This window comes from Hirundo rustica, chromosome 6 (assembly GCF_015227805.2).
Source record: "Hirundo rustica isolate bHirRus1 chromosome 6, bHirRus1.pri.v3, whole genome shotgun sequence".
NCBI classification, from domain to species: Eukaryota; Metazoa; Chordata; class Aves; order Passeriformes; family Hirundinidae; genus Hirundo; species Hirundo rustica.
Window position 1 is genome coordinate 39,238,398 of NC_053455.1, and position 27,522 is coordinate 39,265,919.

The following is a 27,522-nucleotide window of genomic DNA, read 5'->3' on the forward strand; positions in this document are numbered from 1 at the left end:
GCCTTTGGTGCTTTGGCCATGCCACACAGAGAAGCAGCAGCAGCAAGGAGGTAGCAGGTCAGTGGCAAGCTGTTCTGGCACACCAGGGGCCTGGGCAGACCAGGCATGGAGCAGCAGGGACCTGTGATAGGTGAGGTACAAGAGCAGTATGGGTTCAGGGTGGAGGAGAAGCAGAGGAGTGGCAGCCCAGGGATGGTTGGATGATCACTTGTGCCCCTTGGGGTGCACGTGCTCTAACTGGCTGTGTGGAGAAGTGTGCACAGCATCTGTCCGTCCTGTCTGAATCTTATTAACACGGTTGAGAACTTCACTTTCATAAGGTCTAAAATTCTCTGCATTTTAAAGAGCAGAAGGACTGTCTGGAGTGTATGGGCTCTTCTTTCCTGGAATGTAAAGAAAACCTCGGCTGTGCAGCTGGAGTGCAGGGGGCTTCATTCCTCAGTGAAAGCAGAGAAGGGAAATGCAGATGTCACAGCTGGGACAGGAGATTTATCTTGGCAAGCAAATAGGAAAAAATTTTCAAAAAGAAAAGAGAAAACTCAGAAGAATCCCCTCCCCATCTTCACTGCTTGCCAGCACGAGCAGAACCTCCAACCTGCAAAGGCCTTTCGTCTCCTGGGCCTGGGCTGCCGCCCAGCTGGATTTAGCCCCTCGCTGCTTTCTCTTTGGAGCGAGACCGTTGTGGTGGGACGAGAAAGGCTGTGAGAACCAGGCTGATCCTGAAGGAAGACTGTGTCCAAACAACTCAGCTGGAGGTGGGAAGGGGAAAGTCACAGTCAAAGAATGGAAGCATGAAGGGGAAAAGGAGGGGCAAATGCAGCCAGGATGAGTAGAGAGACGTGGATCCAGGGGGAGGAAGTCATCATCTCCTCAGCCATGCATGGTGCCACTGGGCTACTAGAGTGCTACCTTAAGGCATCCCATGTGCAGCCGGGAAGGGAGGAAAGTTTAGTGCCTCAGTCTCTGCCTGGGGCCTCCAGAGTTCTAACACCAGCTCTGGGTGGGGGTATATGTAGAGCTTGCATTTGTATATCTGGATGCCTTACATTTAGCTCCCAAGATAACTGTTGTACAGCAGGAAAGGGTGTTTGAATGAGAAGTGCACGCACGCACATACAGTGTGCTATTTAGACAACCCTAAGCATGAGGTCAGGATGAAAACATGTGGTGGAAATATGTTTGGAAGAGTCAGTGCCTATGTCGATCACCAGGAGTGGGAGGGAGCAGAAGCCAGAAGCTGACAGATTCTCACTCTCTCCCCATGGCTGAGGTGGCCTCAGCCTGGGCAGATTCTACTGTGGCACTAGAACAGGTTAAGGCTCTCTGAAGGGCCTAGAGATACAATGGTTGCTGCCTCCCCATACCTGGACACACTGGCTTATCCTCTTTGGGTGCTGCCTCCCTGTCCTCCTAGAGATGGAGGGGGACAGGCAGCCAGAAATCAGGCTTGGATCAGGAAATCCAGCACATCCTCGCCATTGCGTTTCTGTCCCTTGGCTGCCCCCTCCCTGACCGCTCACTGGTAATACAGCTTTGGAAACACATCTCGTGCTATTTCTTGGCTTTGGAGCATAGTTAGAAGGAGAAGGAAGGAGGGTGTGAAAGGGAGGGGAAGATAACAGGAGCGAATAATGCAGAATGAGACTGTGCTGTGAGCTTTGTATCCCATCTGGAAACTGTTTTCCCTCAGTACACTGCACACCCACTCCCTCTAGGCCACGATGGTAAGGGTCAAGTTTCCCAGTTGACTGGTCCCCCTTGCTAATGCCAGGCCCATCTGCATGAAAGTTACTTGAAATATCTTAAAGAAGAATCACAGCAGAGTTGCTGAGACCTTCATTGTCACAATTAGAAACTCGTGGCCAATCCTCTGAGAAGCAGGAGCTGGCTGATCTCGGCCTGGTTGGAAGGCACTCTCAAGAAGTTTTGGTCTTGAAGAAGCTGTGAGAGGATGTGCTTGGGTATCTCTGTCCATCCTACCTTCATTCACACCCAAGTTCCATGGACTTTCTTGAACCTTCCCTGGTCTGCTGAGACCTTTGTTGCCATTGTGTTGGCAAAAGTCTCCCCAAAGCCCAGCCTAGTCATACCATTTCGTGGCAGCACATGAAGACCTTTAGCTGTGCTGGCCCCAGGCTCAGCCTGGGTGGGAATGGAGGGCTAGTGACCAGCCAGCACCTTCCATTCCATCAAGGATAAAGCTGCAGTTGACTTGGTCAGGTGATAAACCTGTTCCTCTTCATTGCTCAGAAACTTGGAGCGCGGACCCTGCCATATGCTGCTGTGATGTACGCAGCCTTGAGTCGCCATATCCTAGTTGCTTGAAGCCTCTCTCACACTTGCAAAGGAAGAGTATGGCTGAAGCTTTCTCTCAGTTTTGCCAGATAAGTGCAGCTCCCAAAATTAGGCTGGGTGGGACAAAATTTGCATATTCTGGGTTAACAGGCTCTATCTAAACTAATTAGTAGTGGATTTGATGGCATCTAGCCAAAATAAACTCAGGGTTGCTCCTTACTGTGTCCATCACAGTAGGATCTTGACAAGGGGACACTCTTTCTTCTTACCATGTGGTTCCATGCACAGCTGTCTTACACAAATTAGAAGTCTAAAAATAACAATACCTGTTGGCTTCAGGGGAGAACAGTCAACCAAAGTGCCCCAGTAGTCTTCCTGGGATGTGGTGACAGCTGTGTGCTGGTCCCATAGTTTCCATTGTGGGTATAGCCAGCTACAAAGCCATGTTATTATTTTTGTTTGCTTTACCCTTCCTTCTGCTGCTTTCCTCTGCCTCTTGCCACCTTCTTTGAGTAAAACAACAATCTCCAGCTTTGTGTCAGCTCTAGGCTCTCCCTCCTTGAGGGTGTTGGATCCTTGGTGCTCCCTTTGATAATAACCATTGTTATGGCCAATCTCATGGGCTAGCTCCCTTCTCTCCACCATCTGTTTGGAGATGCTGGACTGCTATATGGATGAGTGGTGAGAGCTGAAACAGGCTGCTTTGATGAGAATGCTTTGCCAGTATTTAGTTGTCCTGGAGGATAAGATGCAGAAGCCCAGAGAGGGGTAGATGCCCCAACATTTCTGGATTCCCAGGGAGGGGTACAAGTTTCATTCTCCACTCATCACCCACGTTTTTCCTGTACTCTGCAGTAGGCATCTGTCTCTTGGGAGAGAATGGTCTCTTGAGGACCTGAACTTCTGCACTTCTGGGAGAACAGTGTTGCCTTCATCCTCATCTCCAAATAGCAAGGTCTTCCAGCAGCAAGTCTGCTGTATGGTGTCTAAAAGAATCAGAAACCTGAAATTATTCCTGCCAATGTTGGTGCCTGGGCTAAAGCTCCGATACTCAGTCCCTTGCACTCATTAATCATCTCCAACCCCTCAGCAGCTGCTGATTTTTTGGGGTGATTTTTTTTTGTTTCGGAATAGAGCCAGAGGCACATCTCCGCCTCTTCCCTCTAGGTAGGTTTGTCTAACAATTGAGAGATTGTTGACTGACCAAGGGATCATTGTTCTAAATGTGGGTGGGATGTTGCTGACAGATAATCTGTGTAACTACTGCATGAATGCATTTTCTTGACTCTCTTCAATCCCACCTCTGCCTTTGTTAATGCACAGTTGTGAAAGAAATTGGAAGCACGTGGCAGCGTCAGAGACAGCTTTCCCCACAGCTGTCCGTCCAGCTCTGCTTCTCTTCCGTGGCTACACACTGGTTCTAGTTTTGATGGTCACAACACTAAATATGATTTGAGCCCAGCTCTGCTGTGTCGTGGTGCGTTAGCAGAAAGCACTCTGAATCCCTTCACTTTTCTGTGGTTCTCGCCCTTACCATAAGGCTATCATGTTCACATCCTGTGTTTGCTTGTGTTGTTTAGAGAACACAAGACAAAGAACAGCTGTTACATGAGCAGGCACTCTCTGGGGTTAATGCTCAGGACTCCAAACTCATTATCCTTCTATGCTGTAGGATAGGACAAAACCTGGTTTTCCATTGCTTTCTAGATAACTATCTAACCCATCTGCTGACTCAGCTCCCTCTGAAGTTACACTCCCCACAGATGGTAGGTGTTTTCTGTTACTTGATTCAAGTGCAAAAATGCTCCTAGGCAACTTGGAAATGGCTGTGTAGATTTTACCAAACTACCCCGCCAACTCTGCTTCTGCTGTGGGAACAAGTGGAGAAAACTTTAGCCCAGACATTGTGGGGAGGGTCTCAACACTAGGATTTAGCATGAGTGTGCCTTCTCCACCCTACTTGCACATGCAGCGTCTGGTCTCTAGGGAAGCCTTGGATGGTCGTGTGTTGGGCTGTCACTCCAGGCAGTTGGAGGACAAGTGGGAAGGAAGTGAATGGAGAGAAATCTCGTGTCAGGCAGAATGCAGGTGGCATGGATTCCATTCCCCACAGTGTGCTCTGTGAGCATCTGAGGTTTTAAATTGAGCAGTTGAAGTATGATGCTGGAGGATGAAAGGCACTGACATGTTGGAGATTGCTGCCACTTACCATCTCCCTCCACTTGGTGGGAAGTGTGGGTCGGTTCATCTAGAGCCTACTTCACTCCCCAGCCTCACCCCAAAGCTCTGACAGGCAGTGGAATGTTGACAGAGTGGTACTGCTCTCAGGTAAAACAAATATACCTTCCGGTCGGAGCAGGAACCTGGACTCCAGCATCCGGGGTCCCCTGGCCACCTCCTTCCTCAGCCCTAGCACTGGGGAAAGACAGGACTGCACACACCCCATGCTTCTCTAGAAGCCAGGCTTTCTCCGGAGCTGAGCTCTTACACTGGAATTCATTGGCATTCATGTCTCCACTCTAGGACCTATGTGGTCTCTCCCACTCTGATTCATACCCTGTTGCTCTTGGTATTTCAGAATACTGCTTTCAATGCCTTTCTGCCCACTGAGATGCTTTTCCAGGCAGGGGGTGGGGGGACAGACCCAGTCTGGCTCTGCTGAGCTCTCTCCAGTTCATTTAAGTTACACAGTTCTGTCTGTGTAATATAGTCACTTGAATCTATCTGTCTTTTCTTTCCTCTCCCTGAGCCAGAAGCCTCAATCTGCCAACAAATGGGATAATTTTTCAGCTGGTGTTTGGCAGCCATCATTTTTCTCCCTGCCCAACTAATGCTTTGTTGTAGCAAATGGAAAAGTTAGTGATTTGACTTCTGAATAGGAGGATATGCCTCAAAGGAAGCAGGTTCCCTGTAGCATCAGGAGCTCAGCTCTGCAGCAGCACTGGCCAGATTTACTGACTGTTACTGGAATGATTAGTGGAATGATTGTTTGTTGTTAACAGCCCATCTGCAGTGTTTAAACTTCATCGAGGAGCTGAATTTCACAGGCATTATCTGGCTGAAGTACAGCCTCATATGGTCCACAGAGGGGCTGTTAAATCCCAGAGGAAATTAAATACAACAGGGGGCCTTCCTGTTATGTTGATCCAACTGATCTTTTTTCTCTGATAGAAATCAGCAGCTGGGTTGTTCTCTGGGGCATCAATGTGCCTGTTGCTGCTGGCAGAGAACATGAAAAAGTGTCTGTCGTGGTTCTGAAGACCATGATTTTCTGCCACACTTACATTTTATCATCACAGGAATCTCTTTCTTTGTACTCTATTTGTTTTGTTGTCACAGTAAGATGATGTTTGGAAGACACTGATAGATACAAAGGAAAGGGGAGATAAGATAATGTAGAAAAGTTTCATGAGAGTTTGTGGCATAGATAAACGTGCAGTGGTGTATAGCACCACATCCCTTTCTATCTTAATTCAAGGTGTTTTTGTCAGACTGATGCAGGTGAGAAACAGGAACTGGTTTTTGCCATGCAAAAAGGGCCGATGCTGAGGTTTGACTCTCAGTGCAGAGGAAGGCTCTCAGATCCCTCCTGGAGTTGACACTAATGCCCTTTCTCACTTCTTCTTTCCTCAGCATTTCTCAGAGAACCTGGATCACTTCTCTGACAACATGGAGGATTTCTCCAATGACCTCTTCAGCAGTTTCTTTGATGACCCAGTACTGGCTGAGAAGAACCCTCTGCTGGACATGGACCTGGATCCACCCACTCCAGGCATCCAGGCAGAGCACAGCTATTCCCTCAGTGGAGACTCTGCTCCCCAGAGCCCCCTCGTGCCTGTCAAGACTGAAGATAATGCTAATGGTGAGCATGAGATGTGCACACTGCACAGCTTTGGGCACATCTGTTAGCAGAGGCTCTGGCTGCTTTCATATATAAGGGCAAACTGGCTATTCCTCAGGCTTGCACATGGTGATCTGGGGAAGAATTTGATTTGCTTTTATCAAATACAGCCCACATTTTTCCCTTCCATTTGTGCTCTGATAGTCACATTACTCCTTTGCTGGGCTTACTGTTATTTACGAGGATGATAATTGGCTGTGGCTTAGTGTGCTGCCAGCTTCTGGCAAGCAAGAGGCAATGTCTTTTTAGGACCCTGCAAACTTGCGTGTGGATGCCCTAGATCCAGCTCTGTTTTTGCATCAGGCAGCAGGGTTTTGGCTTGCACATAGGAAGCATGAGTCTCTGGCTGCAACCAGTGCTGGTACATGTGGAAAGCTCAGTGGCTTCTTTACCAGCAGATCTTTTAGTAGGAGACAGAGAGGAACAGTCATTTCAAAACTTATTTTTAAAACAATTCATTTCAGGATAATTTATGATGGCTGGGTATTTTTAGAGCTGTCCTTGCAGAGAGTCCTGTAATTTGTGGGATTGTGTGGGTGTCCCAACAGCTGATGGACACCAGGCTGCCTGAAAAAGCAATGGCACAGGCTCAGTATACACAGAAGACAGCTATTCCTCTGAGCAACAGTGAGACCTGGGACAGAGGCTTCCCTCTTATGACTAGGAATGATCCCAGCTTTCTGGTTCAAATGCCAAGGCAGAGGGAGAGAAGGCTGGCCTCTGCTACCTCTTAGGTCCTTGAAAAGGCACAACCATCTGTCACATTCCTTAGGGGCATCTCAGAGAGATGCTGGGAGAGAGGCTATTGGCAGGCCAAGCAGCTCTGCCTTAGTGCTGGAAAAGCTTTCAATTTGCATTTCTTTTTCCTTAGTTTTAACCCCAGTATAGTTTTGGAGGGGCCAACAAACAAACAAACAAACAAACAAACAAAAAACCAAACCAAATCAGCATGAACAAATAAACACAACTTTGTTCTGCCCCTGAAAATGAATAAGAGGAGATAAGAGAATGAGAGGAGATTGAAAATGAGAGAAGTCAAAAGAATGCATTTGTCGAAAGCAGTGAAGTGAAGACTGCCTGCATGAAGCTATCTCAAGGACTCCTCTCTGAGACACTTAGCACCATTTCTCCCTCTCTCCACTGTGTCTGCACATGCCCTTCCTTCAGCTGTCATGTCTCAAAGGCAGGACCCTGACTCTCTTGAATGGAGTGTGACACTGATCCGTGGGCAGAGGCCAGCACAGGGTGCACACTGCATAACCCAGGAGGGTTTGAGATGGGCCTGGCACTTGCCCTCTGAGAGTGCAGATCAGTTTTATAAAGGAGTAAGGCCTAGAATTACAGTGGCAGGTATAGGAGTATCCATGCACCCAGTCATGCAGCTAGATAATTCAGGTCATCTTTCCAGGGCTTTTTTGGCTTATTAACTGCATGTGAGTCATATTCTAGTGAAACCCTGAGTCAGGTCCAGTGTTTGCAACACTGTACAGTCCTTTTGGCACAGCTCCATCCAGTCTCAGTCCTTTTAGACATTCAGTTCCAATTAATTACCCAGAAATGTTTTTTTCTTTAACATTAAGCAAGCTCTGCTCAGTCTGCAGAGCTCCTCAGGAATGCCCCTACTCTGTCTAGGCTTGGAGCTGGCCGAGGCTTGCTTTTTATCAGCTTTCTCCCAGCTTTTCTGCAGATCTCCAAAACTCTTCCAAATCCTGCCCCTTCCCACATGGTTCCCACTAATGCAGATCAGCTAGGGCAAGCCACTGGGTGCATTGTGACCTCGCTTATCAGTGGAGTCTGCTTTCCAGATGGCTTGTGCATACGGACAGGCTGCTTCATTTCTCAGTACCAGCCCTGAGTTTTGCAGGCTGTGATTTGATGCCAGGAGCAGGGGGAGCCGGGGTTGTGCAGAACAGCGGGCACTGGACCAGACTCGGGTTAGTGCCTGCCTTCCTGTGCAGGTCCTGTTTTCTCACTGCTCTTTGCCTCGCCTTTCAACCCTGGGCAGCTACAGATATCTCTCAGCTGTACTTCTTCCCAAGAGGTACAGAGTATCAAGAGCAGAGATGAGAGTCTTGGCATGCCTTATCCATCAACATCCATTGAAATCTGCAGTGTTACAGTGTTCCCTCTGAAACATCCCCTCAGGCAGCAGAACCTAGATGTGTCCACACAAGATGCTCATTGACCCTCTGGCGGCTTATTTGTCTCTGATTCTGTAATCCAATCACTCCCCAGATGACTCTAAGAGGGTGGGAAAGAGAGCAGGGTCAGGATGTAGACAGGAAGTGGAAGGACGGCACATACTTATTTGGGCGTCTGCTCCTTGGCCTGTCTGCACTGACAGCGCTGGGGGCTGCTCTCTCACTGAGTCAAGGCTGGCCGGGGAGAGCCCTTGGTGGTCTGCTCTCCCTTGTCTGGTAACTTGCTTCAGCAGCAGCCCTCACAGACAGAGGATACCCCACACATCTGAGAAAAAGAGAAATGCAGATCTTTGCAACAGAAAGGATGAGGAGGAAATGGCTTCAAATGACAGTAAGGAACTTCAGAGCAGTCAGTAGGCAAAATGTTCCCACTGTGGGCATAGCAAAACCATAGAGGAGTTGAAATGGGGGAAGCTGTGAACTCTTCAGCACTTTTCAAAGGGGTAGCTTCAAGTGAATCATCTATCAGGACTGACACAGGTTTAGTTGAATTGCCTAGAGCAGTGGAATAGACTGAAACATCTCTCAAGATCCCTTATTTCTGTGAAAGGCAGAAGTCAGTTGATACTTTCTGGACCCAAACACTTGTGGCTCTGTGACACCTTGCCTTCTTCCATCAGAAGGGGTTTGTCTGCATACCAGGGTAACTAGGACTTCCCTACCAGCTGTGGGTTCGGTGTCCTTAGCAGGACAGCGAAAACACAATCCACTCTGTGGCTGAGCAGTAGGCTCTGCGTTGTCTCAGCTGTACGGTGCACCCTTGTCTGAGATGCTGCCTGATGACATTAGCCCTGCTGCATTGTGGAAAGCTCTAGAAAGCCATCCAGCAGCACTGAGAGCAGCACATGGAGCTGCAGCCACGGGACATGCATCTGTGCTTGAAGATGTCCAGTCACAGAGGCAGCTGGAAGGAATGGACATCTGCTAGAGAGACCTGTCTAGACAGAAATAAGGTGCTAGACCAAAGACACGAAAACAACCTATTGCATTGGCAAGGCCAACACTGTGGTATCATATATAATTCTTGTCTGGTCTTTAACACCACTGTGTCCAAGCAAAGGCCAGAGGAAGGATTCTGCCCTGGCCTCTCCTGAGGTTAACAGAGGCTGAATAGGGCAAAGGCAGTGTTAACCTACCTTTAAGGTAGATCAGATGGCATCTCCCACATGAACAGCTGCTTGTTTGTACTCTTCTTCATGCCGGCTTTTCTGGAGCAGAGAAAGACGTTTCTCCCTCTCTCCTCTTACCAGGACATCTTCTGGACTGAGGCCTGCACTGCAGAACTACTCTGGGCACCTAGGCAACATCCCTGGGCCTGACTGAGAGTGCTGCATGTAGAGCGCACTGAGCGGTTAGAGTGAGTCAGACTGTGGCCTGGTGGAGGCAACTGGAGCTCTCTCTGGTGACATGCTTAGCAATAATCTGTCCTATGTCAAGCCAAATGTATTTTTGCTTGTCAGATAAAAAGGGAAAGGGAAGGGATAAGGAGTAGGAAGGAGGGTGCAGGCTGCAGGCCAGCTAGGAGTAGCCTTTTGGCAGGCTGAGGTATTTGAAGAGCAAGGACCCAAACTTTAGAGCAGAGCCCAAGCAGCCCTCCTGCCTAGCAGTCCTTTTCCTATCTGATCTGCAGTTTATCTGGGATCTCTACTTCCATTGGCAAGCCAGGCTCACACCACAGATGTGCATGGGACAGAGCAGGCAGAAGGCAAGGGGAGCATGCCCCCACGGCTCCATTCAGTTCTCTTCAGATACTCCCTTTCCCTCACTGCTGCTTCTTGTCCCTGCCAGCAATGGCAGCAGGGTACAGCTGTGTACAGCAGTCCCTTGAGCAGCCCAGGGTAGAGAAGAGAGTCTCAGAGGTGAAACTGAGGGGAGCAGCTGTAGAAGCAGCCTCACAAGCAGGTGCTGCAGTGGGCTTCCTTCCACAGAAATGTACCTTCCTCCTCTTCTGTCATGCAGCAAAGCCCCTGGTACTTGGCACATCATCAGGAGGTCAAAGCAGCACTGTCAGCCTTTCCCTGTGATCATGCTTGCTCTGTCACCAGCTCTCCAGCACAGAGATGGTGCTATTCTTGGTAACACACCTGGCAGCTCTGTGATGCTGGCCACGCTGCCTAAGGAGCAACAGCCCAGCATCCTCCTCTCACTGAGCCCTAAATATAAATAAGCTCCAGAGGATGAGACCTAGACATTACTGCGGGAAGAAACTCTGCAGCTGTCCTCTAGAGCTCGGGCTGTACAGTCAGAGCACAGCAGAGACACAATTCCTCTATCTGTCTTGTCTGCTCCCCACACACTGGGGAGCACACACCGGGGTTCATTCCCTTTTGTACTCTGTGTTGTGGGCCTGCACATGCTTGTGTGGTGACAGTGCTAAACCTGGAAAGGGAGCCTCCTCAGTCAGAGGAAGGTGTCTGCATGGCTTTTTTTTTCCTTGCCCCATTCTTGCTGGAGTTTGACTCTCATGTTGTGCATGTTTCAGAGCTGGAGAATGGAGTGTGGTCACTGGGGCCCAAGCTCTGCTCCATTATGGTGAAACAGGAACAGAACCTGCCTCTAGACCTGCCTGAGTCCCAGCCACCTGCCAGCTCCATACCAGTGCTGAACCTCAACCCTCTGCAGAGACTGCCACTCCCTGAGGAGGTGAGCCCATCTAAAATCTGTCGGGAACCTGGGCTCTCACACAGCAGCATCCCTGGTGATGCAGACCCAGCCATGTGACTGCAGGGTCCTGCAAGGTGATTTAGCTACTGAACTGACAGGAGGAGGTGTTACAAAGCCCAGATCCTGCATTATTTGTCATTCTCCTCCTGAAATGGCAGTGCAGGAGGCTTTACAGTCTTGGTTAAATATAAGCATGTTTCCTTGGCACAAAAGCCAAAAGCTTTAAGATTGCACCTACTGGAGATCTGTCCCCGCCAATCTGCCAGTATTTCTGTAGCCACTCTTGGCTTATTTTCATTTCTCAGAGAACAGTGTCAATTAATGTGATGCCAGTGACCCCACTATTCCTGCACATAGACCCCTGCTCTGCCACTGTCTTTTTCATGGCTTTGGACTTGAGTGGCCTCTTTGTAGCTGCTCACTGGAAATGTTGGTCCCACTCCAGGTCCTGCTTGCTTTTTCCTATGAAGCAGCAGGATTTATTATTTCTGTGTAACAAGGGGCCAACTCTTTTGGTGATATCTGGGTTCTTAAGAAGTCTGTTTGTCTGAAGGATGTTCACTTATGCCACTGGTATGTGGGTGTAAGTTGAGGGCTTAGTTCAGCTGGCCTTGAGTCCAGCTGTGTTGGATGTGAAGGTCTGACCAGTCTCACACAGACTTTGCCTATCTTGTAGCAGCTCAGTAGATAACAACAGAGCATCTCTGGGGTTCACTTCCTTTTTTCACTCATGTTGACTATCTTCCCATTTAAACAACCATCCAAAACAAATGGGTTCTTCCAGCCAAAACTGTGCACAAACTTCCTCTATTATTTACACAGCTTGAACTTGCTGTGCCCTCCATTCTCTGCTGTGTATGCTCAGCAGCCATACCATGGTGTTCTCTCAGCTGTGTTTACAGTCTGGAGGAGTTTGCAATGTGTCTGTTAGTGTGAAAACTCCACCCTATGGTGGGCTGGGGGCTGGCAAGCCAGGAGGCTGAGGGGCAGCATAACACAGATGGGAGTAAATCTCTTTATTCAGATCTCAGCCCCCTCTGACTGGAAACAGTTGCCCAGTGCTCCTGGTGAAAATCACATGAATGGGACAGTGGGGTTCTGTTTCTGTACAACCTCTATACTCCCATTTATAATGAAGGCAGATCAAAGAAGGACTTCCCATGGTAACGCAGGGGTTGGTTTAAATTACACTGTCTGGATCTATCAAAAGAAGAATTGCCAAGAATAAAAGTCATCTCCCTTTGGAGGTACTCAGCCCAGTGCATTGCTTGGCAGCACATCCATCTGCCAGTGCCACTTCCTCTATAAACGTGTTTGCACTCTGTGTGCCCAGCAACTGAGACTTCAGGGGCTTACGTTTGAACTCTTGGTTTCCTCCGTGGTGAGAGGCTCCTTTGGGGCAGAGCTGTGAGACGGGGCAGGACAGGCGGCAGGGGAGCAGTGGCTATGGATAGAACTGGTGGGAGCCTTCTGGGCAGGGGAGGTGGCGGTGGCCAAGAGCTCTTTCTGCTTCTCTTCCACAGATTCCTATAGAAATGACTCCAGCACCTGTGATCAAAGCTGAACCCAAAGAAGTGAACCAGTTTCTAAATGTACCTACAGGTAAGAAGATAGAATTTCCTGGTCAACTGTATTACTCAGCTATAGATTGTTATTATACAGAGTGGAAAGACAACACCTAAAGGCAGAGCTGTGCATTAAGGTAGCACTGGGGCAGAGAACAATAGAGAAGGAGCGCTGCACTGTTCTAACTCAGATCCGTGTCTGCATCAGGAGCCACACACAAAATTGTTTGGACAGGGACTCCCAGGCAAAACAGGCTACTTCAGAGCTGGAAATATGCAAGAGTGCCTTTAAAATCCTCAGAGAGACTGTAGAGCTATCCAAAAATAACCATCTGAAAGTCAGGAAATTCAGGATCCAGTTTAATTTGAAAGAAACCCAAGCATCTGAAAATCTGCCGATGCACAAATGAAAGCACTATGGGAACTCCCACTGCCACAGAGAGACATTCCTTAGGCATATTCCCACCTCCATTAAGGCCCCTAGGGCTCTCCAGTACAAAGTGGGGACAGTTCTCAAGTGCTTGGAAAACAACTGAGTGACTGGAGTGAGTTGGATCAAGTGTGCCGGCAAGTGCGTGAGCCCTGCAGTGCTTTTGGAAGAGCTTTTCTCTCACAGAGCTTCCTGTACTTGTGAACAGGCTATGGAGCAAAACATCATGGGCTTTTTACTTAATTTTGGTTGACACCAGGGTACCTTATTGTTGTAAATACCTTTCCTTGGCAAAGCCCTGCCAGCTCCTCTGCAGTTCCTAGTTTAGCACATTTGAGGTCAGTCTAACCTCTGTCTTGGGCAGTGTTCAGTCAAGCCTTTTTCTCAGAGTCACCCAATTTTGTGAAACTCATCCCCTTCTTTCAGCCCTGTGTTATGGCAGGGCCCTATGCCTGTACCGACAGGCTGACAGGAGAGCCACTGTCTTGATCTTCTTATTCCTCAGTAGATGACCTGGTGCAGATGCCTCCAACTCCACCCAGCAGCCATGGCAGTGACAGTGACGGATCTCAGAGCCCTCGGTCCCTGCCGCCCTCCAGCCCAGCCCGGCCTGCTGCTCGCTCTTCTACTGCCATCTCCTCCTCACCTCTCCTCACAGCACCACATGTAAGGAGGCAACAGGGCTGGGACACAGGGCTTCTTGCTGCTCACAGGGGTTTGTAAGATTTCCAAGGCTTATGTGGAGGTTCCTGCCCTTGGTACGGTCTCTAAGCTGAAATGCTCTGTCAAGGCAATGCGATGTGGGGACAAGAAATGCTCACAGGAGTGAGAAGAGGCACAATGAATCCCGTATATCTACCAGCAGCTACCTTGTTGCAGCAGGTGCTGTCTTTCATCCATACTTTGGGAAGTGGCCTATGCACTAAGAGGACTTTCTGAGAAGGCTAATGAGAGGAATTCCTGAGAATTTCCATAACCAAACAATTTTAACTGTTGCCCAGAAGTTTGTTGGCAGGGTCCTGCAGTGCAAGTGTGTAGCCAGCCTCACTGTGAAGGAACAGATGCCCTCCCAAGTAAAAAAGGAGTTGCTGAACTCTGCCCCCAGGATCAGGTTGAGAGTAGAAAAGAGCACTGCCCTGTACCTCTTTGGTGTCGGTGGGCAGCAGTGTATTCTATTCTGATGTGTACAGCCCCTGGCTGCTCTGCAAGACCTTAAGGAGGATCACTGGGGTAGAACTTGCTGACCATGATGGATGCTCTCTGTGTGTTTCAGAAGTTACAAGGAACCTCTGGTCCACTGCTCTTGACTGAAGAGGAGAAGCGCACCTTGATTGCAGAGGGTTACCCCATTCCTACCAAGTTGCCCCTCACCAAAGCAGAGGAGAAAGCACTGAAGAGGGTCAGAAGGAAAATCAAGAACAAGGTGACTGCAAAAAAAAATGTAATCATACTGTTCCCATGATTCCAGAGCCGCCTCAGCTGACCAGTACTATAGTTACCCTCACCTCCTCAGCTGCACTGCAGCTCAGAAAAGGTGGGATTGTGCCTTTGGTACACTAGCACGAGCCTCCCAACCCACAAAAATGCTGCCAAGGGGCATCTCTGCTTGTGTGCTCTGCATACAGCCATACCTGGGAAGTGTGGCTTCCAGCACAGCTCCTGGGAGTGTGTGGTGTGGAATAGGGTCCACAGGTCAGACAAACTGGTCTGGTCAGGCCTTGTTGCAAGGACAGGGAAACCAAAACCATTGCATGGTGCAGGACGGGTGATGCAGAGTGTTCACTAGCCAGGCAGAGGCTGTGAGACTTTAGACTGGGATTAGAAAGCATCCGTGGGAGAAACACAGGAGAGACTGAACTCATCACCCAGTGACTCAGAAGTGGCCTGGGGCAGAATCAGCCCAATGGCCACAGCACATACCCGTGTGAGTCAGAGGAGTGGAATGAAGCCCTAAAGGAGCTCTCAGCAGCAAGGGGTATAATGCAATGAATGGTTGCAGGCTACAAGCCAAGGAAGGCTGCATACCTACAGCATCCATCCCCCCTAGTTTTGCCCTAGAGATCAGCAGGAATGGCAGACTGGAAGGCAACTCCCCATTTGCCTTTAGGATGCTGTGCATGCAGGAAACAGACAAGATGCATGAGCCACAAAGAAATGTCCAGAGGCTTTTGATACTGACTCCCCTCTGCCCCCCTCACAGATCTCTGCTCAGGAGAGCCGCAGGAAGAAGAAAGAGTATGTGGAATGTCTAGAGAAAAAGTAAGTTTCTTCTTCTCAGCTTTACTTTGAAAAAAGGAATCCTGTCCATGCACAGTCCCCCTTTCTAGTGTTTTGTCTCTGAATTGCTCAAAAATTACAAATCCTTGTAAGGATGGCTGCCCAGGAGTTTGGTTTGGAATCCTGCCCCTACTCTCCTCCCTCCTAGAAATTCTCTTGTGGGATAAAGATTGGTCAAGAAATTTTGTGTTTCCAGCTGCTTCATTTGGCTGGTCCCCTGCAAAACACAGGTCATTTTGGCTGCCAGCAAGGTGGGATTTTGGGTTTCCCCACTAGAATTTGCTTCTACTTTGTCTGTCCCCTAAGTGGCAAGCTGTCTGAGGGCACTGATCATGGCTTTTCCCCCCTCTCTTCCCATGAAGTTGGACACACAAACACTTGACAGCAAGAAAAACCTTGCATTACAGTTATTCCCCACTCTCCCCCACTTCCACACTCTGCATTAGCTTTGTTTTTCTCCTTCCAACTTTGTTTTTCTACTATGCATGACAGGCATAAGCCTAAGGTGATGTCACATGACACTGACTGGGTAGAAAATAACTCCTGCACTAGCAACCCCCAATGTGCATTCCCAGGCAAAGAATGCTGGAATCCAAGCACAAATTCATGTTTCTGTATAATTACCATCTCCTTTCCAGTTACTAACACCATCTGAGATCAGCAAATGGAAAAAAAACAACCCCCCAAATCCAACTTTAACTAACTCTTCTCTCTGATGCTATTTGTCTTCTCTAGTTGCACAGAAAGGCTCAATTAAAGCAGGCGATTCAAGGCACCTCAGTGTGCCTGGGTTTGTGCAGGTATCTGAGCACATCACCTCCAGCTAGTGTCCCTTATGGGGACCTTCAAGCCAGGGCTGGGGAGCTGGCTGACCTGGCTCCAGGGGCAGGTCCAGGGCGTTTGGTGCTAGGGCCTCCTCCCCAGATGTGGCTGTGGTGCCTGTATGTACTCAGCAGTTTGTTACGCTAGAGCATTACTTTGACAGATGGCTTTCAAACAATGCCAGGTTTAAATGTGAACCAAAAGCAGCATTCAGTGATTTTTTTTTTTTTTTTTTTTTTAATAGAACATGTCTTTGGTCAGCTTGGCTTACTAAAAACTGGTTTGTCAAAACCTGTACTTGGGCCCTTCCCCGTTCAGTTTGACACTTTTGCTGAAAGTTTTTGCAGGGAACGCCTGGTTCTAAGGCTGTGCTGCAAACCTCCGGCAGGATCAGGCTGTGTCTCTGGCTTACCTTTCTCCCAACCTGGAGGCATTCCCCTTCCCATGCCCCAGCTGCAGCCCAACCGCTTTCCCGTCGGAAGCCGTGGGAAGGAGCCTGCAGGTTCTCTGCTGCCCTCAAGTGCCGGCAGTCGGAGCTCGCCCAGCGTTTGCACAGAACGGCCTAGATTACACAGCCAGGGCGCAGAGCCCAGGGCAGGTTCTCAAGGAGGGGCTTGACTTTGTCCCCCTCCTCCTTTTTCATGCTTCTTAGAGGGGTTTGGAAGTGATGGAAATGTCTGCATAACTTTGAGTCTGCTCTGACTTGACCTGCCTGTAACCAGCTGCTCCTGTTCAGAAGACCCTGAACTGGGAACTGTCCCATGTAACTGTCCACCTGCAGTGTCATCCCTGCTCCATTGGGGCTGGCTGCAATCAGCTGGGCCAAGTAACATTTGATTTCATGGCCATATCTGCAGGTGACGGATGAAGCCACTTGAGCCTCTGTACCCCATGAAAAGCAAGGACTGCATTGTCTCAATCTCTCTGACCTTTGTGACTAACTGGCTATGGGTTTTATTCCTATAGGGTAGAGACATACACAACAGAAAACAATGAACTCTGGAAAAAAGTGGAGACCTTAGAAAATGCAAACAGGTAAGAGGAGCTAGACTTGACCCTCTGTGGGTAGGGCAGGGTGGGTAGGAAGGGAAGTCAGGAGCTCTGGAGTGGGGGGACAAGAAGAGAAAAGCAGGCTCCCGCAGCTCCTGGATGGGTGCTGCTTGGCGAGGTGCTGCTTTTCAGCCCGTGACAGCAATGAGGCAGCTGGGTTTGGTTAGCAAGCCTGGAATGTTTGTGTTGGGACGCCAGGACACTCTGCAGCGAGCGGAGGGAGGGAAGGCATGTTTCCCATATCTTTTTGTCCTTCTCTGTGCAATCCTTTGGGCTCATGCTGCCTTCTCCATTCCCCTCCAGGGCTCTGTCTCTCTCCAGGCCAGAGGCATTAAGGGGGGCCCCTCACACCAGCCTCTCAGACCCACTGTTTCTGCTTTTGGGTTCTTCAGAGAAATGCAAAGCCCTCGGCATATTGTGGCTGTTCAGGTTTCTCTTGAGAACAGACTGAACAGACTTGGTGAATACAGGGAAAGCCCATTCTACTAATAAAAGTAGATATCCCAACTCCCACCAAATCCAGGGCAATTCCTTGTGCATGTGGTGTTCTGGCCCTTTCTCAGCCTCTTTTGGGCAAAGCAAGCCCAAAGAATCTGTGTCTCATCTGCCACTACTGACCACCTGAAAGGAGCAAGCTTGCTCCCACAGCCCCAAAGTTCTCTCACCCAAGCCTCTGGGTTTCCTCACTCAAAACTCTGGTGAGCACTTGTGCTTCTAATATGCAGAGCTGGCCAACCAATCACCAGGGAAATTTGCTTCCTTGGAAGCAAATAATGAGGACTTCTGCCCTGCAGTGGGGATGGACAGCTGGAGCTAAAGGAGAGCCCAGCTCTGCTCCCTCTTGCTGGGCACAACAGTGTGAGCAAAGGCAGGGTAAACTGAAGGAGATGCTTGTCTCTATAGCTCTATTTATATCAGCTTGAGGAATTGAGCTAGTTCCTCACCCACTCCTCTGCTGCCATGACAGCTCATGGAGTACTCCTAGAGGTTCCACTGCACACCTTCCTCCCATCCATGACACGAGTGCAGTGACCTTGGCTTCCAGGCCTGACACTGGTGCTGGGACTGGGGGTTGCCCGGCATGGTCTGGCTGAGGTGTGTGAGAGTCAGAGATCTCCTGTCTGCAGAGATACAGCTGCCCAGCGGCTCTCATGCATGGGGCACATCTTGCCCCCCAGCCTGCTGGGAATGTGGGCAGCCCTGCTGCTGAAAAAGTGAGCCCCACCCTGAAAAATCAGGGGACTGGCCTAAAAGCTAAGAGATGATTCCCCCCCCTCCCCCCCCATAATACACATTGTATTATTTTTAATTGGGTTTGGTTTTTGAGTACTGCCAGTGGGACACTCTGTGCTTCTCTCCACATGTACAGGGAGAAAGATGGGATTTGGAAAGGGATAAAGCTAGGATTCTCCTGCAGTCGCCTAGTTCCAGGACCTGGCATTTTATGAAAGCTCAAATATACTTGTGTAGAACAGTCAGTGCTCCCAGAGGAAAAGTCAGCAATAGTCTCCATTTTAATAATATGCAACTCTTGGGAACTGTGCGCTCTGTAGTCTCCCTCATCCCAAGTTCCTTCACCAGCTCAGTGAAGGGTTCAGCAGCTCTTGTTAACACCTACCACTGATTTGTGTTATGTGTGCAAATGCCCATGAACAGTTAAATGGGGCAGAGAGACCTTAGCACATGTTTCAGCCAGGGCAGTCAGAGAATTAATTAATTGCTGAACTCAAGATTTGGCTTTGCCTACATCCCTCTGCAGAATTTGCCAAGACTGAAGAAGCTTAAGGGAATCACAACTGTTTCTTATTTCTCTCTCCACCACAGTTTGGGGCACAGGTTGAACTTCAGAGTATGTCTCTGAGTGAAGTGGGAACAGGCAAGCCTGTGCTAAAGGTTTGACCAGTCTGCAAAGTTCAGCTTCCATGCCAGAGCTTGATTTTCATGGTACGCTGGCTCTCCACTGCTCTGAGGATTGATTGGCTGGGTTTTCAGGCACTCAGGAGTCCTAAATGAATGGGCCATTCCTAATAGTGGGTAGGTGCAGTGAAGGTGGTGGTGGACCCACTGATAAGACCCTTTTTTGTTTCTTGTTTCCCAAGCCTATTTGGTCAGAGAGCTCAAGTAATATACAGGAAAGGGGAGATACTTGTTTTCACAAGAAGGGAAAATCAAGGTACAATATGAAGAGGGTAGTGGTATTCTTGGCTCACTTACTGGCTTCTACCTCCTTATTAAGTTTTGATATGCATTGTTTCTATCACAGGACTCTGCTCCAGCAGTTACAGAAGCTTCAGGCTCTGGTAGCTGGGAAAGTCTCCAGACCTTATAAAATGGCTTCCACGCAGACTGGGACCTGTCTAATGGTATAAGCTTCATTTCCATCTTCCTTATTGGCCATGCTTCTCCGGACAGCTTTGTTGATTGCCTGTCTCTGCCCTCTTCCCTGCTGCCCAGCTCTGTTGTCAGCTACATCTGCTCTCTCCTTTTGTGTTATAGTCACCAGAGCTGAGCCCTGTGTCACACATACATCAGTTGTTTATGCAACAACATTAGAATAATTCCTGCATTTTCACAGCCTTCTTCTTTGGGCAAAAAAAGCACTTTGTTTGCTTTTCATTAGCTATTAGCCATTCAGCAAAAATCTTCAATGAACTTCCATCATAATGGGCAGAGTTTTCTTTTGCTGAGCTGGTAATGCTTAATGTTTAACTCTGCAAGGCAGATGAACACTCCAAGTATTCATCCCAGTGGGCATTACCTTGTGTTTATCAGCAAGAAATGGCATCTGTTCTTGCTATGCCTGCACACAGGCTTTGTTAAATCCAGCTGGAATTCTCTTTGTCCTTTTGACTAACCATAATAATTCGGGGTTGTCTGTTGTTTTGGTAATCCCTATTTGCCTCATAGAGGAGGATCATGGTTAATAAATATTGGCTTCATTGAGGAGTTTCAGGGCATGACAGTGTGTAGCCATAAATAGAGTAAATTGCTTTTTCTTCATCTCTCTCTCTCTCTCTTTTTTTTTTTTTTTTTTTTTTTTTTTTTTTTTTTTTTTTTTTTTTTTTTTTTTTTTCTGGGGGAAGTTTCTGACCCATAGTAAAAATCTAATCTTCACCCCTTTGATGTCTTTTCAGGAGTGTCATAGTAGCTGCCTGTGACAAATTTGTCAGAATTAGTTATCTATATCTGGTGATCACTTCTGTACTGTTAGCAGTCACAAAATGCAAACAGATGGTGAGGTACTTGCCCCACTTTCTCGGCACCCTCAGTGTCCTGAGGGATTGCTTTTAGGTCCTGGTTCAATGAGTTTCCTCGGTTCCAGTGCCCCTCCTCTGTAATTTCAAGCACTTCCTCCTTTCAAAATCGGCTCAACCTTTTGCTACTCTTTGCTGCCCCCAATCTGACCAGATTTTAACGACTGTCTTTTTTTTCCCCTGCTCTCTGTCTTCATTCCCAAGTTCTTTCCACATTTTTGGGTGTGACCCAGTGAGCTCAGTGACTCATTGCTCCTTAATGCAGCAGCTCATCAGAGCACCCCTGGCTCCAGCAGTTCTTCAACGATACTACCTGGCATAAACAAGTCTAGAAGAGGTGCCTTCCAGACATCCCCTGTGCTACAGGCTGATATAATAACTAATTTAGCTTCCCAACAATGTCTTATGTCTCCTTGCTGCTCCCTTTGTTGCAGGCATCCCAGCCCACACACCCGCTCTCTCAGACTTCCTAGCTTTGAAGCATTTCAAGAATTTGTAATTTGCTTTCCTATCTTTGACCAGTTCCTTTCATAAGCCTCTGAGTTCTCATTTTCCATTTTTAAATACAGCATTCCTTATCATGACAGAGATGAAGAATCTTTGTGTCTTGAAGCATGGGAGTAGAGCAGGCTACCCTTCTTTAGCCCAGTGTCATTGCTGCTGGATATTTGTACTGCCACTTCTTGAAGGCTTCCAGTGGTGAGCAGTCCTCAGCCTCTTCAGGCAAACCATTCCAGTGCTATGTTCTCTTTCTCAGATAAAGCTTTCTTGCTATCTCATCTCAATCTTCCTTGCAGCAGCTTCAGCCTATTAGAACTTCTTCTCACTGTAAACAAGATCTGTTTATTCTCCCTTTGTGCAGCTGCATTTTACATATTTGGAAACTCTTGGTTTTGAGCAACTCCCTTTAGTCAGGTCTGCTAAATCACCATGATTTCTTCAGTCTTCCCTCGAAAGCTGAGCTACTGAATCACTCCTTGTTCCCAGAGCTATCTTCCAGCCTTTCTTCAATGGCCCTGCATCTTCTTGGAAGTACAGGGCCCAAAGCTGGGCATAGTGTTCCACCTGAAGTACAAATCCAGCCAGAAAGCCTGTCCGTAATGCTTGGGCTGAGATTGGCCCTTTGCAGAGTGGCACTGACCTGGACCCATCTTAACCTGTTTAACTCCCAGAGCCTCTTCTGTAGAACAGCTGAAACACGTAGCCACTGACGTATTTCCCCTGTTAATCACTCCTGCCACCTCAGAGCTCTCAGCAGGTCTCCACATTTGTCTGTACAGATCTTCCCACTGTTCTCCTGGACCACTTCTTCCCATGGTCAAGATCATTCCAAATTTGAATACTGACCAAAAGCCAGTCTGCTTGTAGTCTCTCCCATCTGCAGTTTGATACAGTCCATCGTTTAAGTCAAGCTCAAAAAGGATGAATCTTGCCAGATCTGTAACAGATCTCTCTGCTACTCCATCTGCTACTTCCTCACAGTTTGACAGTAAACCCTTTGATAAATACACTCTTAGTATGTCTTTTTTATTATTAATTTTGCCTCCACCTTTTTCCAAATGGTTTTGCAGTAGTTTTCTCTAGCTTAATTTCCCACAATTTTAAGAGGTCAAATAATGAGATGGTCAAAAGCTGTGACATAAATGTTCCTCAGAATCAAGCCAAGAGTTACCATTATGAAGTGTTGTAGAGTTTGAACTAGAAGGGAATCAGAGCATCAGAGTTAACCTGAAACAAAAAAAGAGTAAAACAGTGCTGTTTTGCAAAACCCCAGCTGAAAGCCATGTTAAAGCAAGATGTTAAGCATACTGTTCTTTCTCAGCCCAAAAAGCCTGTTTTATTTTAGAAAGAAAGAACAGATTTTACAGGGCTGGCTCCCTTTTCTCCAAGTTGTGTGTTTGGCTGCGATAATTCCAAGCAACATCCATTCAGAATTTATTTTTTCCTCTGTTTTTGTCAAATAAGGATTCTAAATTCTTCATGTGACTTATATGACATGCTTCGATAGCATCTATGCTGCCTTCATTTAATGTCCTTACTTTAAAACCAGCCATGAAGATTCTGGACAATTAAAATCTCTCTTAACATAGTATCCCCATGTTACAATTTCATCTTCCACATCTCCTGGAATCCACTGGTGGTCAAAATTACCTTGATGCATTACTTAGGCACAGGTATTCTGAAATAGGTGACTTCTGAAAAGCAGTGAAGCAATTGCTGGCTGTCCCCACAGGCATCCACCCAGGACAAATTTGCTAGTTTATACACAGGTAGTAGAAATCACCAATAGAGGCATCACCTCTTTGGTTGCTCAGTTTGAGCACTGAGCTGGCAGCAGGTAGTTGCAGCCCATGCATGGTACATGAGTATTCAGTAATTTGGCTCTGTACCATTTTCCATGTGTGCCTTCTTCCTCTGTACTGGCAGTTCCCTAAGCTCGATAAGAGTCCCTTACAATCAGCACCAGCATTTCACTCTGAGGCTTTACTGTCATGGCAGAATTTCCAGATATCTCCAGACCTACCTGAGGGGAATTTCAGGGGAGATTTCACATACCTTTCTCCTGTTATCACTGCCCAGTAGCTCTGACTTGTCTGCCTGATAGCAGAATGCACTGACATGTGGGCCTGCATATCTACATGTCAAGCATAAATTTAACCCTTTCTTAGAATTCTGCATCTTTTCTATCAGGTATTAGGCAACTGCAGTTCTGCTGTCACTTCTGTCCTTGAATGAATAGTAGCTTCACTTTGCTCTGTGTGTAGTACCTCACAGATTTCTCCCAGTGGGCTTGTTTTCTTTACAGCCCACAACAGCTCCTGCTAAGGCAATGGTTAGGTTCCCTTTGGTCAAGGCAGAGTTTGTCCCTTCTGTTGAGTCTCCCTTTTTTCCAGCTTGTTTCTCAGCTATGCCCTCCACTATCTCTCCTCAATAGGACAGGCAAGTTCTCACAATTGAACCAGAAATACTCCAAATAAAGCAACAAGAGGAAGTTTCTGACTTCCCTTCTTGAATTTGCAACAGCGATTAGCACGGCAAGTCCCTTCCCTGTTTGGGGGACCACAGGTATCCAGTTGTCAATCTGACCAGATCTTCTTACACAGCCTCATGTTGTGCTGTGGGGGGAGTGTTTCTTCATGGCTAGTGGCACTGACTCTGTGCTGATCTCCTTTCTAGGTGCTGGCACTCTGCTTCGTTCTGATCCTGGGATCCCTGATGCCCTGTCTCCCTGAATTCTCTTCAGCATCACAGACAGTGAAAGCAACACCAGCACCTGACATTTACACAACTAGTAAGAGTGAGTCTAACTTGGTTCCTCCATTTCAACTCGTCAAACCATTTCCAGCTCTTCTTTCGACACTCCTTAGTCAGGCATAGCATCCTCACCTCTGTGCCTACCCAGCATGCTGGGGCTGTGGCAAGGGAAGACTCCTAATCTGTCAGCGGTACAAACTCCATAACAGCTCCTTGTTGTTGTCATCCTGTGCTAACCATTGTCCCCAAACATGTCAAAGGAAAGAACATAAGGGAAAAGTCCCAGGGAAGACTGTTGTCTTCTGAAGAGGCTGTGTGTCCAGTGGGGCATTTGCTTCATGAAGCTGTGGGGAGGAGGGTATCCTGCACTGTTACACATGGGCAAGGCTGGGTGAGCGTGTGCTGAAACCACCATCATGACCCACACGCATTGCAAGAGACCTTGTCCTCATTGTTAACCAATGCTCTCCTTTTTTCCAGTACAGTCACGGAGCCTCCTTTTCTATGATGAGGGTGCTGGCTCCTTAGAAGAGAGCTATAGCTCCTTTCTAACCATGGACCATCCTGAGGGGTGGGAGGCCAAAAAAAGGCAGTCTGAGGAGGGAAGTCCTCATCTGGCCAGGACACATGAAACAGCCAAATATTTGAGCGAAACCCAGGGGGGTCCTGACCAGAACCGAACTGACCCAACTCTCAGCCACCTCAAAGAGCAATTCCGTGAGAGGTAAGCAGGTGGGGCCACCTTCTGAGCCCAAAACACAGCATGGTGTCTGGGGGTAAAGCAGCAGGCATGTCCCTCCCCTCTGCTGCAAGCTAAGGACAGCTGAGCTGCCTGGGACCGGCAGTGCCTGGAGCAGGCTAGTGCTGGCAGAGAGCATAAGAACAAGTTTATTTCCTAGAGCAAAAGTTTGTCCATAAAGCAGTGTCCCACTTGCATAAAGATGTGGAGAGCTGATCAATCACGTGGTCCCAGGTTTGTGTTCCATTTAGTGCCCTGGGGAAGGAGTTCATCCTGGTCAGAGCAAACTAGCTGGGCACACAGAGAGGTGAATTTGCATAGGAGGCTACAGTGAACCTTGACTGATGCCTTGTCTTTTCTTTTCCTCAGGGAGACAAGCTCCAGTGAGACAACTGAATTCTTGTAGCAGCTGCTGGACCTCAAGGCCTCATCGATCTGATTGCAGGATTCCCTCCTCACCAAGCAGCTGAGGGGACTTGGCAGGAGAGGACACTGCATTTAGACACTCCTAAACTGGCCTTGGGTTCAGCTCCTCCCCTTCCCCATCATCTCCATTAGTGCTGATCTCTCTGAGGGGAGTCACAGGACTGCCAGAACCAGCAATAAGTGTCTGGAGAAGCCCTGGACTCCCTCTTCTCTGGCCTTACCTCCTGCTTAAGTGAGCACTACCCTATGGATGTGGGCTCACCTTGGAGAGGAGGGAGGTCAGGGGGAGCCCACAAACTACTCAGCTCACTCCCCAAAGCCTCCAGACCAAGGGGGCTGTCCCCACATGTGTACCCCTTGGCTACATCAGGTGCACCTGAAGGAGAGAGAAAGTGCTGGATTTACTGTCCGGCCTGAGTGTTTTAGGAGTGGGTGGTACTGGTGCTGGAGAGATGGCTCTGGAGAGTTTGAGCTCATTCCTTGCCCTCCATATGTTAGTATATTTCTGCCTCCATTGAGAGAAAACCTAGTTCTTCCTTGCTCTAGTTTTCTCTTGATGGACATGCCTACGTAACTTCAACACCAACTATCTGCAAAGATCTGCACACAAACGGAGTGGGGGAGAGAGATCCCAGACAGATAAATCACCATAAAAATTAGCCAGCAGCTTCTGGTAACCAGAGCTCTGAAAGAGAGAACAACTTTCCCTCACCACCTGCTTCTCCCCACCCTTAGCACCCCTGTTTTGGCAGGGGTGGTATTTTTCTTTCTGTTCCCAGCTTGGGCCCTACAGTGCAGTGCTAACCAGGTCAGTGGTCTTCTCACTTTACATTCTGCAGGCCTTCCCCTTTGAGAGTGAGTGAGAAAAACATATTCCCATAACCCAACCCCCATCCCAGCTCTCCATCCCTGATTCTGCTTCATGCCTAGTGGGTCTTCCTAGGAACCACCAAGGAGAGCTCCACAACCCATTGGAGGCCTGTCAGATTAGCCATCATTCCCCTCACATCCTCTGTGTGCACAATAGCATTGTGAAAGCCACTGAGGACATACTGGCATTTCTGGAGACAGGTACATCTGTCAGGAAACAGGTGGTAGGTTGGAATTGGCCAGGGTCACCAAAGACAGTTTTAGACCTCTTTTTTCTAAATGATGACAGCAAAGATGGCAAACTCTTGCCGCACCACCTCTCAGGCCAGACTTGCCAAGTTTGGTGTTGAAGTGACATCATCTCAAGCCATCCTCTTTAGCACCCAGACACCCATTTCTGACCTTTCTTCCTCTCCAGCAAAAGTCCTGCAAAAAGGCAGAAGTGTCTCCTCACTCCATTCCCTCAGCTGCCATCTGATGGAAGGACAATGTGGGACACGAGTGTCGGAGATCTGGGATGTGGCAGGCTGCCCATGTGTAACACAGAAGTCCCTGTGCACTCTGCCAGGTCTCACAGCAGGCTCCTCTTCTGCTTGTTTCTCATCAAGCATCCTGGACTCACTCTGCACTGCCCCAGTCTCTCCTCTCTCCCCAGCCTGGGGTGGAGAAGGCTCCCTGTAGAAGAAGGATGGGATGGCTCTTGCTCAAGCACTGAGAAAGGTGAGGGAAGGGCCCTCACATCCTTCTTTTCTCCCTATGGAAAATTGATCTTGCCCCTCCAAGTCATTTAGGAAAATTTGGACACGGCTGGCTGCAATCGTGCATGCGTGGCCTGTGGGGTGATGAAGAGGAAAGCTTCCATCTCTGCTCTCCCCACGGAACCTGCTGGTCACCAGATACCACTGCATTCCCCATCCTCCACCTCCACCCCAGCACAAAGAACCACTGCCGGGTCCAAGCACACCCTCCTCCACCCCAGCACTTCCACTGAGCATGTCCCCGTGCCTCCCACTCCCTCCGTTGTACAGAGATCAAGAGCAGAACTCGTTTGTACATAATGAAACTTATTTTGTATTATTGCCGATCCCTTAAGATATTGTATTTTGGAGACTCTCAGATCCTATTTTCAGTATTGTATTTTATTAAGAATTAGTGCGGGCTTGGCATCTATGAACTTCTTTCTTGTGGCAGCTCACTTTCCACTTATACTCCAGCAGCTGCTTCTTCCCTCTTAGTTTTTTTTTGTGGTTTTTGTTTTGTTTTGTTTTCAAGCAACCCTTTCTCCTCCTTCTATCACTTGCTCTGCATTTGCTTTATGAAGCAAAATAAAAATAAAATAAAAAGATGCAGCATCAGCCCCGGGTTGACAGGTGCTTTCATTGAGGCATGGTGGTCATGGCAGCCCACATGCACAGCTCCTCAACTCCTGCTCCCTCTCCCATTCCCTGGCCACATGCAAAGCTGGTTCAGTGCTGGGACTTCATGCTCCATGTCAGGGGCTAGAAACAAACTTGAATGTTTTATTTCCAGCAGCACTGTCATTGTCATTTCTTCTGCAGTTCTGAGCAAGTCAGAACTCTCCTGCCTCCATTTCTTCTTCCCCCTCGAAATACCACTAATCATCCTCTTGGAAGGAGAAAGATCATGGAAGAAAGTATATGAGGAGCAAAGAGCTTCTTCAATGAAGAGGCTCTGCAGGAGTCTGTACAACAAAGACATAGCTCATAGCATGATCGTCCTATCTTGTCTGAAAAACTTCCTAAAACTTTTCAT

The 27,522-nt window shown here is 48.2% G+C and overlaps 1 protein-coding gene across 3 annotated transcripts in view; it reads left to right on the plus strand.

Moving 5' to 3' along the window:
* CREB3L1 (cAMP responsive element binding protein 3 like 1) overlaps positions 1-27,108 on the plus strand; it is a 45,276-nt gene extending 18,168 nt beyond the window's left edge. The window contains exons 2-12 of one of the 3 annotated variants that reach the window (XM_040067356.2): positions 5,929-6,157; positions 10,880-11,040; positions 12,585-12,663; positions 13,562-13,722; positions 14,330-14,479; positions 15,257-15,315; positions 17,122-17,190; positions 19,469-19,568; positions 23,637-23,757; positions 24,195-24,438; positions 24,823-27,108. In XM_040067356.2, coding sequence (XP_039923290.1) covers positions 5,929-6,157; positions 10,880-11,040; positions 12,585-12,663; positions 13,562-13,722; positions 14,330-14,479; positions 15,257-15,315; positions 17,122-17,190; positions 19,469-19,568; positions 23,637-23,757; positions 24,195-24,438; positions 24,823-24,859 — 1,410 coding nt within the window. In that variant the 3' untranslated portion in view covers positions 24,860-27,108. The remainder of the gene's footprint in view (positions 1-5,928; positions 6,158-10,879; positions 11,041-12,584; positions 12,664-13,561; positions 13,723-14,329; positions 14,480-15,256; positions 15,316-17,121; positions 17,191-19,468; positions 19,569-23,636; positions 23,758-24,194; positions 24,439-24,822) is intronic. The other 2 variants (XM_040067358.2, XM_040067357.2) reach the window with 2 other exon arrangements.
* The last annotated feature ends 414 nt before the right edge of the window (positions 27,109-27,522 follow it).